The 13,846-nt window shown below is 36.2% G+C and overlaps 1 protein-coding gene across 1 annotated transcript in view; it reads right to left on the reverse strand.

Annotated features, from left to right (window-relative positions):
- LOC148170096 (uncharacterized) overlaps nt 1–13,846 on the reverse strand; it is a 32,712-nt gene that overhangs the window by 561 nt on the left and 18,305 nt on the right. The window contains exons 3-5 of the mRNA XM_088042860.1: nt 5,719–5,935; nt 4,097–4,326; nt 39–208 (exon numbers count right to left, since the gene is read on the reverse strand). Coding sequence (XP_087898986.1) covers nt 39–208; nt 4,097–4,326; nt 5,719–5,935 — 617 coding nt within the window. The remainder of the gene's footprint in view (nt 1–38; nt 209–4,096; nt 4,327–5,718; nt 5,936–13,846) is intronic.

A 13,846-nucleotide genomic window follows, 5' to 3' on the forward strand; every position in this document is an offset into this window, starting at 1 on the left:
ATCACAAAACGTACTGTTTTTTTTATACAACCACTTACTGTCTGATGCTTTCAGGATGCGGCACAAACTTTAGAGATAATCCGTGATTTAAATTGTTTTCAGTGGAGGTTTCAGAAATAGGTCGTTTGGATTCTAAACAAGCGCATTCAGTGTGGTTGTAAAAGGTCAATTTTTCAACTTTGCTCCCAACGACGCCTAAGGTTCTCGTCTGAAATAAACACAGGAAATATAACATAAATTCGGAAGAAAATTGCACGAGATTTATTGCTAGTGGCGGATTATCTTGTAAACAACAAAAACGCTTCAATAAATTTAATCAAAACAAATATTTAGGATCTATTCAAGCATTAAAATCCCTTCGACGGCTATGTATTATTTTTATGTTTGTGATAAACCTGAGGGGGAACTTTGTTCTCGCAGTTTTCAGCGCGTAACAATGGCCGTTTGGTTATTACAGCTATTGAGAGTAATAAAAGAAATCGTTTTCTGGATATAGTTATTAAGTGTAGTAAACAGCAACCTTGGGCCTCTTTATTGGATTTGCTGGAAGCTACAATTTTATGTATCCTTAATTAATCAATCAGTAGTTTATTACGTTTTGCTTAACAAATAATCACGGATCATCGTTAATGTTAAATTATGGAAGTTGCAAAATGAATGTGCACTTAAGTTAAGTATGGATAACGATCATAATGAGCTTAAACAAAGTTAGCAGGATGCATTGCATGGGCCATTTTAATCTTCTTGAACAGATATAATTGAAAATTACGAGCCGGTTTTAGGTGCAATTAAGTTGTTAAATATAAACTGCTGTTTTCATTGTTTATTAAATCCGTTTTTTGTAGAAATCGAAATAAAAGAAGTAAAAACACCGTTTTGAGGATCTTTAATGTTTATTCTACAATTCGGGTAAACTGAGTTATACAAGCTGTTAAAGTAAACACAACTTTACATTTTAAGTATTAATGATTGCTTAAAAGAGAAAGAATTGAGGCGAAAATTTGATTATAACTTTATCCATTATTGCTTAACATTTAAAGTACCAAACTAACATTCCTGTCGGGAAGCATTTCGTTTTAATTTATGGTCTTAAAAATTTAATGAATGCGCGTCGCTACTTACAAACCGAATTATTTATTGTCCTGCTCCGGTAAGATATTTACATTGCTTATAAAATTGTGTGCTCAAAACTCCACTCCTAATAATCAATCGTTAGATTCATTTTATTCATCATTTGTACAAAATGTTATTTACACTTTAGGCTAGATTTTTCCAATTTTCTATTAAGATTTCCTTTATCTTTACTACAATTCTTTGAATGTTAAGCTTCAAACTCGATACTCGATTTTTTAGATACTTTGATTTCTCAAATTCTTATTTTTACATTTTTCGTATTTTCTTTGAAGTATATGTTGTCATTTGTAAATCCTAATTTTAATATTTTTGTAGATTGTAACATTTTTGTATTCATTTTATTTCTATCGTGGAAATCTGTCCTCAAAATTGCGTCTCCTTCCCAACTTTCCTAACAGCCCTGTTTGTGAAAATGAAGAATAGTATTCCAAATGACTCGCTTTGCCCCCAGGAGACGATTAAACTTCGCTGACCAAGCTTCCAGCTTTTCTTACTGTTAGTATGCAGAAATGCAACACAAAAAGGAATAAAAACAAAGTCATTTCACAGTCTAGCGATTAGACGGTAGTCGAGACGGTGACCACAGATATTTTCACGCTTATCTCACCCCTTCCAATTGTGTTTGTTATTTAAAAGAGTTTGTTTAGTCTCATGTCTTGCATATTGACGACCCAATAATAGAGAAAACTGTCCGTTTTGAACGCACGTCTCACACGTTCGTTAATCGTGAAGATTTCTCAAATCAATCGAAATATAAAAACGGACATTCCAAAACCTGCATCGAATAGGAAATGCAGTGGTTCGTTTGAAGCTGCAACGAATAATAAATAAACCCACTTTCATGAGACAGTTTGAAAAGCTGGCAAACGTCTTGAGTAGATTTTAGTGCAATGCACCCAGATTCGCGAGTTGATCCATTTCCGTAAACTATTTATAGTTGTGCGGAAAACTCGATACTACTTTAAATGCCAGATGAAATTTAATTACTAGGAATTTTAAGATATACTTTGGAGAATAAATGAGGAATCCTCGGATAATGCGGGCTTTAAAACAGTAATTATAACGCCGACACGGTCTGTAAAAACAAACTGGGATTTTACGATTATTTTACAAGCCATTACTCCCGCCTGCCTTAATACTTTGCTTCCACATTAATCATACCAAGACTGATTTTATGTGCTGATTGACGAGGAGAAATACCTTAATATCCGATATTAAGTCATAAACTCCAATTTAAACGATGCTAAAGTGCGCAAAAATACAGCCTACAAGTGTGCAGGAATTGAGCCTTAACATTCGTGGAAATTTCAGTTATTCCAGGAATAGGAAAACACCGATTAAACTCTTCAAGTGCCATTAATGAATGACTTGGGTTGGTATCTATGAAGTCATTACATCTTCACATTACTTGAACGTGTATGCACCATTTATTAAAAAAATACCACTTAGATTTTCCACTTAAACGCCTAATCAATTTAATGTCGGTATTTAATGCCTGCAAAGTATTCTAACGCTATGATGTTGCCAAGTGGGACAAACTGATCTGAAGTGGAAGTCCAAAGTTGCAGCAGCTTTACGCCGCTAACTTCAAATCGGCGCGCTGCTGTGTGTCACATTAAATTATAAGCATTTTTTTACGCGATTTTTGTCGATTATGATCATCCACCGTGTCGTAAAATTACACCACTGCGCACAAAATTTACTGCCGGACTTTATTTTTTTCTTCAGTGGATATTTTTATGTTGGTCGTAAAGGTGAGATTTCCCGTGATTTTCACTGATATAAGTTGGAAGTTAGGTTCCCACGCTGAAGATACTCAATTTCTGTCAAATACATATTTTATGAAAATTTTGAGCGTTTCTTGGTGCGTGAGAGAACGCATATTCGTCATAATCAAAACAGTTCATTACAGCGTGGGCTGGGATGCACGAACTAATTTGTAATCCTGATGGTAGACTGATTATTATAATTAGAATGCTGCAGTTAACTAATAAACCTACTTAAGTCAACAGGTGATGGTGGTCGAAGACACTACCAAATCAAAATATATTTTTAATGACCCAAATTGGATAATCGTGTTCCGTTCAGACGTCAGGGACTGTATATTTTAGCAGTCACAAAAATAGATGGGTCAATTGGTCGCTAAGTTTGAATAGCGAACTAGGATTGATTTGCATGGTTTTGAGCTTTTGGGCGTCACTAATTGAAGTTTGGGGGTTAAATGTTTATTTTGATTGCTAATTTATATCCCTAAATTATTACCATTGAATGGGAGTGTATGTTTGTGACATGGGTGCATAATTGAGTGAGCTTATCGATCTTGGTACAATTCTAAAAAGATATAACGACCCGGGTTTCTACTTGCTTCTCATTAACGCTGAATTACCACTTCCCCGCATTATTTTTCCCATTTCAAGTTTATGATGATATAAACCCGCATCGCTTTATTGTTTTGTATGTGGTAACAAAGCCTTCATTCATGGAAAAACTTCCGGCTGATAAATCAGAATACAATCTATTTTCTTGCTCACTCCAAATTTGTCTAGCTTTGAAATGAAGATCTTTTCCAGAGGTGTGCACGAAGAAAAATTTATAACGTCCATAAAGATGATGCCGACATAAAACATCATCAACTTTGTTGTATGACCTCACTTTACAGGGTGCAAGCGAAAGAATGTGGTATGCAAAAGTCCCGCCTTGAAATTTTTCACGAGTAAATCATCGTTGCAATCTGTGACAAAGCCCAAGAAAGCGAGCGGAACAATTGAGGGAGTTCTATATCATGATGTTCACATTGAAACCACCTACGCTAGACCGCAGTTTAAGAGGTACTTTACATGCAGATGGAATAGAAGCAAACGTGATAAATTATCGGGCGATTTATAAGCGGTTGTTTGCAGAGAATGCCAAATTATTGAATTGGACATGGGAAATCAAAAGCTCGCATTTCCACGATACTTACATAAAAATAGAGATGCACCGGAACCTGCGTCTTCGGCCCACACTTTGTCTCCGCGTTGAAGCAACATCCTGTATCTTCAGCGCAGCGATGCAAAATTGTACAATGCGGAGTGTACGTCTTGCTAGGATCAGGATGTTCGCTTTGCACTGATACAACTTTAGGTTGTGGTTTGCGACATTGGCCTTCCTGTGCGACCTTCATATAGTGTTCGTTGACTGCATGTGCCCTTCCTGCAACAAAAAGCACTCTCAATCGTCTTGACCTCAATTACCCAGTGAAATATAAACCGATGAAAACGCGGATCATTCGTATCTCACGCTAACTGAATGATGAGTGGAGATATTTCAACATCGGTTTGATTGCCAAATATTTTAATTGCATTTGCACCGTTGGTGGTCGGCGGAAGAATGGTCGGAAGCTTCGATGAGCATAAGTGGGGCTTCCATCAACGGTTAATTCTTTTAAAATGATATCCATTAAGTATAAAGAAGTTGCTTTATCGACTTGCGTGGATGGGTAGAGCTTAATGTGTAGTATGATGACGATTTTACGAGGAATTTAATTTTAGGACTGATAATTCGATGCTAGCTTTCAGTGACAGACGTTGTAAATTGTTTGAGTTAAGAACAAGATATAATTGTCATGCCATGTTTACACAAGTTTGGTTTACTTGGATTCATTGCATAGTTTAAAGCGGCAAATCTAATTATGTACGAACGTTCAAAGTATTAGAAACCACAAACTGAAATTTCAAAATCGATACGCTGACATTTCCGCCATAAATTACTGAAAGTGTGCAACAAGTCCCTTAGAGAAACATCTTTGATCCTTTTGTTGCTGAACAGTTCACCGTCCTAAATCGTTGGTATTCGTCATTGTTGCCATCCCGGCTATTGAAAATTTAACAACTGTTATAGTCTTATCGTAAACTACTTTCTTGTCAATATTTAAACTCCAAAGTTGCATTGAACTATAAACCCTGACATTATTATGTAATTCTAGTTCTTGAAACGAGTTCGGTCCAATAAAACCAACTTGAGATCATGAATTTATCAGTGCTTCGGAAACAATGAGAAGATGGTGCGAACGGGATAAGGAAATTAAATAATCCTGTTATTGTTCTTGTTGGTGTAACGCATGGAAATTTGCAGCTCATACATTCTGTGAAATTTTAGAAGCAAGGGTTATAATTGCCAGTAATTTCAGCTTGAAAACTGTCTCCGAAAAATCTCCTCCAATGTTTCCTTTTTTTTCATTCCCACGCAATCTTCCTTGACACAAATCCTCTTCGGGGGTAATGACGCGTCGAAGGACACGAAAGGTTAAAATTCCCGCATTGTTCGTAATTTGCGGGGGATAATGAGCCGTACGAGAAACACATGTAATCGGAATTTGTCCCTTTCGTCTCTTGTAATTGCCCAGCCTTATGACACGAGCGCCGCCCCCGTGTAGGAGGGACGGCAGTGTTGAAAGTCGGATATATCTACTTAATTGACTAACCGGGGGCTGCACAGATCGTGCGCCAGACGAACTCATTAGGAAATTAAGTCATTGCAGAGATTAACATAATGATAACTTTAAGATCCCATCAATTCCGCAAATTTGCATAAGTACATGATTACCTTCGTTGGATAGTTTCAGATGTTGTCTCCTGCTTTCTTCGACTTTCGAGCGAGTTCCGTAGTTATCCCATTTAAATCTAGTGAATGACGATACCGGGGAAACCGGAGGTTCAGTGGCTTCTTCCGCTTGCCAGTCGTCAGAAAACGGATCATCGTTGTCGACGGTTTCGTCGTCGTACTCGTCCAAATTGTCATTCACTTCGTCGTTTTCGTCCTCCTGAAACGTAACGGAACTTTAATTAAAACAAAAATGGAATTTCTCTTAAAAATATTGACACTTTCTACGTTATTTGAAGAATGAGTTATCGGTGGTTTGTGATGTTCTGAAGCGTGGTGAGCTTTCAGAGAGTCGAACGATGTTGACTTTCGTTGTTAATGTAATTGATACCTTTGCCAACATAATTATACGATCGACAAAAATTTGCTCTAACAAGGCGAACAAGTCGAGAGTGAAAATAAAGAATTAAAAGAAAGTTTGAAAAAATTCAAGCTCGGATTGCTCTGAATTGTTCTTTTTCTTGTTTGTACATCTTGTTGCAAAGCCTCCAGTCATTTATTATGATCATATGGTACGACATGACAAGAAACATGCATTACTACTCTCATATCAAAATAAGAATTACCACGCAGCATTACCGAAGAAACAATGCAAAAAGTATTCAGTCGTAATTTAAGCTGAAGCAGTTTCCTTGCTTTTCTAAGAAGTTTGATTAAAATTGTTATTATACTGCATTTCTGTTCTTTCATTGTTCTAGAATTTAATTTTTCAGGGTTTAATCTTTTCTTTTCAAGGATCACAAATTTTTGGTCTGACAATATAAGAATACGAAAATGTGAGAATCAGAAAAGCGAATTTCACATATTTTTCAAACAAACTCTAATAAATAAATTTCCTCTGTCGACATCTTTTAATTTGACCTTAATATTTCTTCACGCGGTATTTCACCCACAAAAAATGAACACTTCTATCCTGTCCATTAAATTCCAATTCGAAGACGTCTCTAATTGGCCCCGACGTTTATTATGCATAACAGCTTTTTTAATTCAGTAATAAAAAACTTCTTCCGCTAAATTTTGTCTTCTCTACATCGTTAATCTCCCACGTTGCGTGCCTGCATGAAAACCCACATTTACTACGATTTTGCGTTAAACACCCCACATATTATCCCAGTCACGTTTATTCCAAGAAATTTTCCTGGTAGGTAAGAAGCAGGTCATCTTTCGTCAATTGAAAAGACCGTGGGCTGAGATCGATATATTTCTATAAATCTTCCAAGAGCCCAAATAAGGAAAGGGTCAAACCTCCAACTTATCAATGAAAATCTTCGGCGGCAAATTGCGCAAGACTTCGCGCCTCTGCATTAGATAAGCGAGAAGCTGTCAGCATAATGACGGATTAACTAAAGAAAGAGTTAATTTCACACGTGGTAACATCCGAACACGTGTGTTTCGATGGTAAAAAAATAAGAATGTGTGTCAGATAACAGGTGCTTCAATGTATTAATAAACCCAACGAGTTTTGATTTATTATTAGTTTTCAAGAGGTAGGGAAATTGTGTTCAATCGGTATGTTCAAGTGCAACATAAATGTTTTCTCACGTGTGGCGGTGGCAAATTCAAACAAGTGTCAAAAAATAAACACTTCTGTGATTTCATCGGTCGTAACGTTGCATTAATTAAATCATCTTCCCAGTTAATAAAACAGTCTTAAATTGGTTACAACGCCCATCTATGAACCGCTCTTGCATATTTATAACGAATAAATACTAATTGAAGAGACATTAATGTGACAATGATCCCACTAGTAAAACAAACATCACTTAAGTTAACAACTGAGTCGCTGCAACTCAAAATTGCAATGTCGATTTTTAAAATGTTTTTCACGTATGACGAAATTCTTCCTTTCCCATGCTGCGATGAGAATTAGGCAACGTCATACTTGTAAAGAAAAAGTTTTTCAACTACATCCGTTCGTCATTACGCATAAATATATTCAATGACAAATCAGCGAAAGTCAGGAAAACGCTGAAGATGCGTTGGAGTCTGCCACCAACGCAATCTCGAGAAATTATTTGCTTTGTTTGGGTTAATTTGATCTGTTTTCCTCCATTGTCGCTTGCAGCTTGGTTTGTTCCAATCATTTTAAAAGTTTAATGAATTCAGGAAATTAATTAGTGAGGTATTTTAAGTGAGGGCCGTAATGTTATGCAACAATGTCCAATTGGTGAGATATTTAAAATCACGACGATGATAAGTAATTAATCTTAATTTGGTTCATCCAATTTAATGGCTTAATTAAAGTTCGTTTTAAATATTGAGAATATAATTAATTTGATCAATTTTTCGTTAATTAGAACCGAAAGTGAAATATTTTCGCTCAAAATGTTCCTTCCCCATCTGTAACTGCACAAATTATCGTTTACTGGCTTCTCGTCGCCGGCAGCAGTAATCAAGAACTGTGCATTCAGTTTTTCAGTTTTCAGCGAGCCATCAATTTAAATTTTACGAGTCTGAGCTGATGATTGCTACTCTTGCCAGCTAGCAATTGTAAATCATAGCGAATTGAATTAGACTAACTTATTTTTGATTCGGCAATTATTCCCGTTGCAGACTTAGAGAATAGTTTAGCAGTAACAAGCACAATTTCCCGGAGATTCCACAAAGTAAAAAGCGGTTTAGTGCTGAATTCATTAAATTCCAGAGTTTTGCAAATAGTTAAAAAAATCAACTTCCTGCTGCGGTTTCCAGAAGAGCTTTGGTGTGGTTCTAGGATGAATATTTCAGTCGTGCGGACATTTTTCGTCGATTTCGTCTTCACTATGCGCAGCTTCGAAAGTTTAGTGCTTGAAAACTTCACGTGACGGCTTAATTAAAATTTCAGAAAAATGTTGTGCATGGCTGTGTGTGATGAGATTTTAATATTAATGAAAATTTAACGCTCGTACTTGATTTTTCTTTTGTCACGGAAGGATTCCAATAATTCCTAAACCTTTTCGGAGCTTGAAAATTGTCATTAAGGAATGTTCCTTGACTGGAATAAATTTCACTCAGTCCGTGATTCAGCAAATTATCATTTACTAGTTCTTCGTTGCCAAGAGGAGTAATCAAGCGCTGAACTTCCAGTTTCCAGTTTTCATCGAGCCATCAATCTAATTTCTGTTCTTGGCAAGGAACTAGTAAATAATAACGAATTCAATTTCAAAGACTATTTTATAGATTTCTAACAAATAAGAACGAGTTTTGCGATTCTTGCAAACCCACTAAAGTACAGATTTACTGAGCAGCACATTGAAACCAGCTTAAAAGGAAAATCGGATCATTCGTTCTAAGAACACAAAGAAAGCAAACTTTCAAGCTACACAGAAAAATATAAAATCCTCGGTATACATTCTGCGGTTAATTTTACGAATATGCTTAAGTCTTAATGCCCAAATTGCGGAAACGAACGAGTCGGCAAAGTTTGCAATTGTCGGCTTGCAGACGCTGATTTAACTTTAACTTGTCTGTGGATAATAAACTTCTAAACGCTTGAAATGCTCCTTTTTATAAGACACCGGCGCTAGTTGCAGTCTTCTAAATAAGTTCGTAAAAATAAAGCATAACGTCGCTCTATTAAACGTCCTCTTCTACCAAAGTAACTTTTGAAACGAGATAAGCAGCATTTTCGTGCAAAGTGTTACTCTGAAAACCATCTGTGAGCAGTTAATGAAATTAGCAACGAAATTCAGGAAGATAAAGTAAACTTTATAGCGAAAATATGAAAAGATTTGGTGAAATGGAATGAAAGGAGGCAACAAATGGAAATGTGAATGAGTCGCGCGGATTAGTCACGACCTTTTAAGCAGAAAAAATGTCTGCAAATGGAAGTAAAACGTGCGAAGAAGTGCACATCCATTTTGACGTACGTTTCAACGAGAAAAGCTGTCCACCTGTCAAGGGGCCCTCGTCGGATTTAATTATTTCATTTTTAAAAAAGACGTGAATTCAGTGAAAAACGCTTCCATATATGTTCATCGATGTGATAAAACATTCAAAAACAACAATTTGTTTGACATAAAACATGCAATAAAGTTTGGGAAGTCGCTGACCCTTATACTACAAGCCTTATCTTATAATTAAAGCGTGGTGATCATTTTTATGGGTTTATCACGACATGTCAACGGATATTTGGTTATTGAATTAAATTTTCGTTTAATGGGAGAATTAATAGAAAGTCGCTTTTAGAGTTGAGAGCTCTTGGAATCTTTTTTCTATTTGGAACTATGGAATAACAGTGGATTTTCAATTTAGCTCGAGCTCGAGAATTTAATTCTTCCGCCCGTCACAATTTCGAGCTTTAAAAAAACCAAATAAACACAGCCAATAAAAGACATCTTCATTACGTGCGCCTGGCAGACAAACCGTTCTAAATATAATAATAAATAAGCGATGAATCATTGAATCAATCGAGACATCGGAAAATTTATTTTTATCCATTAACTTCCAGTATTTCTCTGTTGACAACAAACAGACCCAATATCGAAAACGTGCTGTTTAAAAAAGTGATCAATCGACTTTTTTCTTCGATAAAAATTCAATTAACTTGTATGGTAAACAACAATAAGAGAGTGACACATTTCTGCTGACATAATCTAATATTTATTAAGAAACCGCTACAAGAATGATAATATCGTCTTTGTAACATGACATCATAATTCTATTAAAAGCATACAAAGAGATTAAGTCATTCATTACGTTTTAATCTGAATTTTAAATAACGTTTAGTTAAACGAAATTGTGAAAAAGCGTGCCCCCACACGTGTTTTCCATAAGGCCATAATTCGTGCAGATTTTCATCAGGAGCTCCTCTAACACGACTTAGGTTCTTTAGTTTATAGTCAGGCTGTCTGTATTGCACTTTAATCTTGAGTCGCTTCAGATTTACGACTTGGCAGTAGATTTGCTTGCCGCAAAATTACAAGATTTTCCTCATTTTTGAGAAACTTGGGACGTAAATCAAATTGTTTTGATTCGATTTGTTATTGATTTGGTGTTATCGCCGCAGCTGACTCAACTGTTAAAACAAAAGAACGGAGGGGTAAAATTAGCACAGCTGTACGATACAAGCTGCTGACAGTGCTAGAGGTGTATCAGTGACACCACGTTTGGAATTCCGAAAGGAAATTTAAAATTATAAAGAGATCGTGTGATATATCAAATATTCCAAGTGAGTTATTTTATGGGTTTATAAGCAACAAGCTTCGTACGATCGGAATCGTTGCTGACAGTGATATATTTCTAGAAGCTGCGAGTGAGAGGATGCTTCACTGCGTTTGTATCTTCGTCAAAATTTGTTAAAGAAGATGCGGTAATTAGAATGCATGTCGGGATGAGTGAGGCGAATAATTGGGATTGGAAATGTGGAGTTCAGCGGCGTTTCCGCGGTTGCTGAGCACACGAATGCAGTTAGTCTTCTAATTGTCTAACTGAAAATGTTAACTACCTGACCAAAATAAACGGCAAGGCTGACAACCCAAAAAACAAACAATTTTTATTACAGTCATCGACCAGACACTGCTTTAAACAAACAATATAAGATCGTGAGGATACTCATAATTTTCCTTCTTCATACAACCCCTTCACCGTAAACCGCTTATTAGGCCCGATTTGTATCGCTTATAAGTATGAGCACTTTTATAGACTGAAACAAACCGCACTGAATCTCGTCCAACCGATTTCTGAAGCTGAAAACATAACGAGAATGCGGTTTGTTTGCTTTTATGATAATTAAGCAAGTGCTAGGTCAGTGTTTCGTGTAAATATTAGTTTTGGCATTTTACACGGATCTTTAAGCTACCGATGCTTTGTATAAACACGTATCAACGCATTTATCGGTTATTGAAAAAACACGATTTTGTTTGGGTGTGATTTTTGCGCGGATCGTTGCTCTTTGTTTGAGTATCGTAAATGGAAATGGATACTCTCGTAAATTTTACGGAGGTGCTAACAAAGGTAGTATTTATAGGTCTTAGATCAAAATAGACAGGAAGTTTCAAGGTGCTCACAAAGCTTTCATTTTTGCAGATTCTTTCTTCTTATGATAATGTTCAGATAAATTGCCCTCGTATCTGTCAGATCATAATTGCCATTTTATAGTCACCACCAGTAAATTCCATGGCCATTTGTAATTATCTCTGAGTATGTAATAAAACTGATTACGCTACCCCCTCTAAAATCATTTTTTCTAGAACTGTTTTTCCTTAATGTCAGTTTAAGAGACATTTTAATTAGTGGCAATTAGTCTTTAATTGATCCTTTCAGTCCCAATTTCTTTGTCTGTCTGAATCAAGAATGATTTATTAGAGTTCAAATTATGCACATCGTTGTGAAAGGCTGCTAAAAATAACCTTTTAACACTCGTTTATTGTTCAATTCCTAGATGCTTACATCATTCTAATTAATTCATCGGAGAATATTGAACGATTTAAGGTATTCCACCTTGACAGGGTCTACATGACCTCGAGGTCTAAAGCTTAAAAGTTCACCCATAGTTTAGTAAGACCATAAACTTGAAATAAGTTCAAGTAAAGTTGTAAACTAGCTGGGAGCCGTGTAATTTCACTGTTAAAAAACGAGGGTAGTCTAAATACGAACGAAAGACATTCAAGAAAAACTACTGAGGGATTCTTCCAGCGACCAACAAGTATAGCCTGCATATTTATGTATGAAAACAACCGTTTTAATATGCAACAACACCCGAGGCGATCAACTTGCAGGTGATATTCCGAAGGCGTCCAACTTGCAGTAATCCCACTTTTTCCGAGTTCTAATAAACGTGTGAAACCGTGTTTTCCGTTTAAATTAAAAGCTTGCGTGCTTTAAATAATAATTTGATTTACATTTAACTCGTGTTTCCGGGTCTATCTCTCATCGAATGGTTTAGTACAAAACGAAACAAGGGAAGAGACAAAGATTACAAAAATTTGTGGATACTATTTTTCGGATACGCCCTAGGGTTATTGTGTTTTATTGTATCAAACTGATGAATTTATCTGATCGTGGCTGTATGAGAATGAATCAGCGAAGATGGGCTTTCTATTGTTGGACGATTTGAGCTCGCAACCAAAACAACGTTGAAAGAGTTTAATGTTTTTCATTTCACTTGAAAGAGATTTATTCTCACACCGGTAATGTAAATTGCGTCGCTGCATAACTATTCATCAAAAGAAATATGATCTATTCAATTTCAGTAGAAAAATCCTTTGAAATGTCGGCAAATAGTTCCGAGTTTCATATATTAAATTCTTACAAGTGTCACTTTTCATATTGAAATTTTATTTGATTCCAAAGTTGAATTAGAATTTCAAGTGCACTTCCACTGAAATTGAGAGAATTCAGTCAACTCTCTCCCAAATTAAAATTTATTGAATAAAAGCCGGCGCAGTGATCACATTGAAACCACTTATAGAGTTAATTTTGTATAAACTGCATACGTTTTGTTTTGGCATCGGGCAAAATTAATTCAATGAAATTATTGAATGTAATTAATTTACTGTGGAATAAATTGGAACGATTTGAAAACAAAGGCTCTGAAAACCGAGCGCTTCCGGCAAGTGTCTTTTGTACAAGAGATCCCATTTACTCCCAGTTTATTCCATCTGCAATGTAAGCCACAATCGCCGCCGCAATATTCAATCCCACAAACAAGAATCTCCGGCACAGCCACCAAACACCTGGATTCTTGTGAGAAAAACTGCCTCCAACAAATCCGATACGATTAACCGCATTTAAAAACTCCATTCATGTCACGCAAGTGCGTCCCAAGCTGTCTGTGTTGGCTCTTAATGACTCGTTGCAAGAACAAGACCTCTTCTCTGGTTCCGGAGAATTCGATAAAACTCCGCTCGCAAATACAACCAGTTTTAGCTCATTGTCCATCTGCGAAGATCGAGAGGAATTCACGGAGTAAACGTGTCGGAAACGTCACGTAATCCGCAAACGTAAACAATGTAGTGACATGGATAATCATGAAAATCTTGATTGATTGTTACGACCGGCTAACGGCGATAATCAAGACTTCACTAACTTAAAAGCTCATTAGCTTGGAGTAAAAATACCAAACAATAATTGCGTTTCATTGCACAGCGGC

Source organism: Gnatocerus cornutus, chromosome 8, assembly GCF_029298725.1.
Source record: "Gnatocerus cornutus isolate USDA-ARS CGAHR chromosome 8, icGnaCorn1.1, whole genome shotgun sequence".
NCBI lineage: Eukaryota > Metazoa > Arthropoda > Insecta > Coleoptera > Tenebrionidae > Gnatocerus > Gnatocerus cornutus.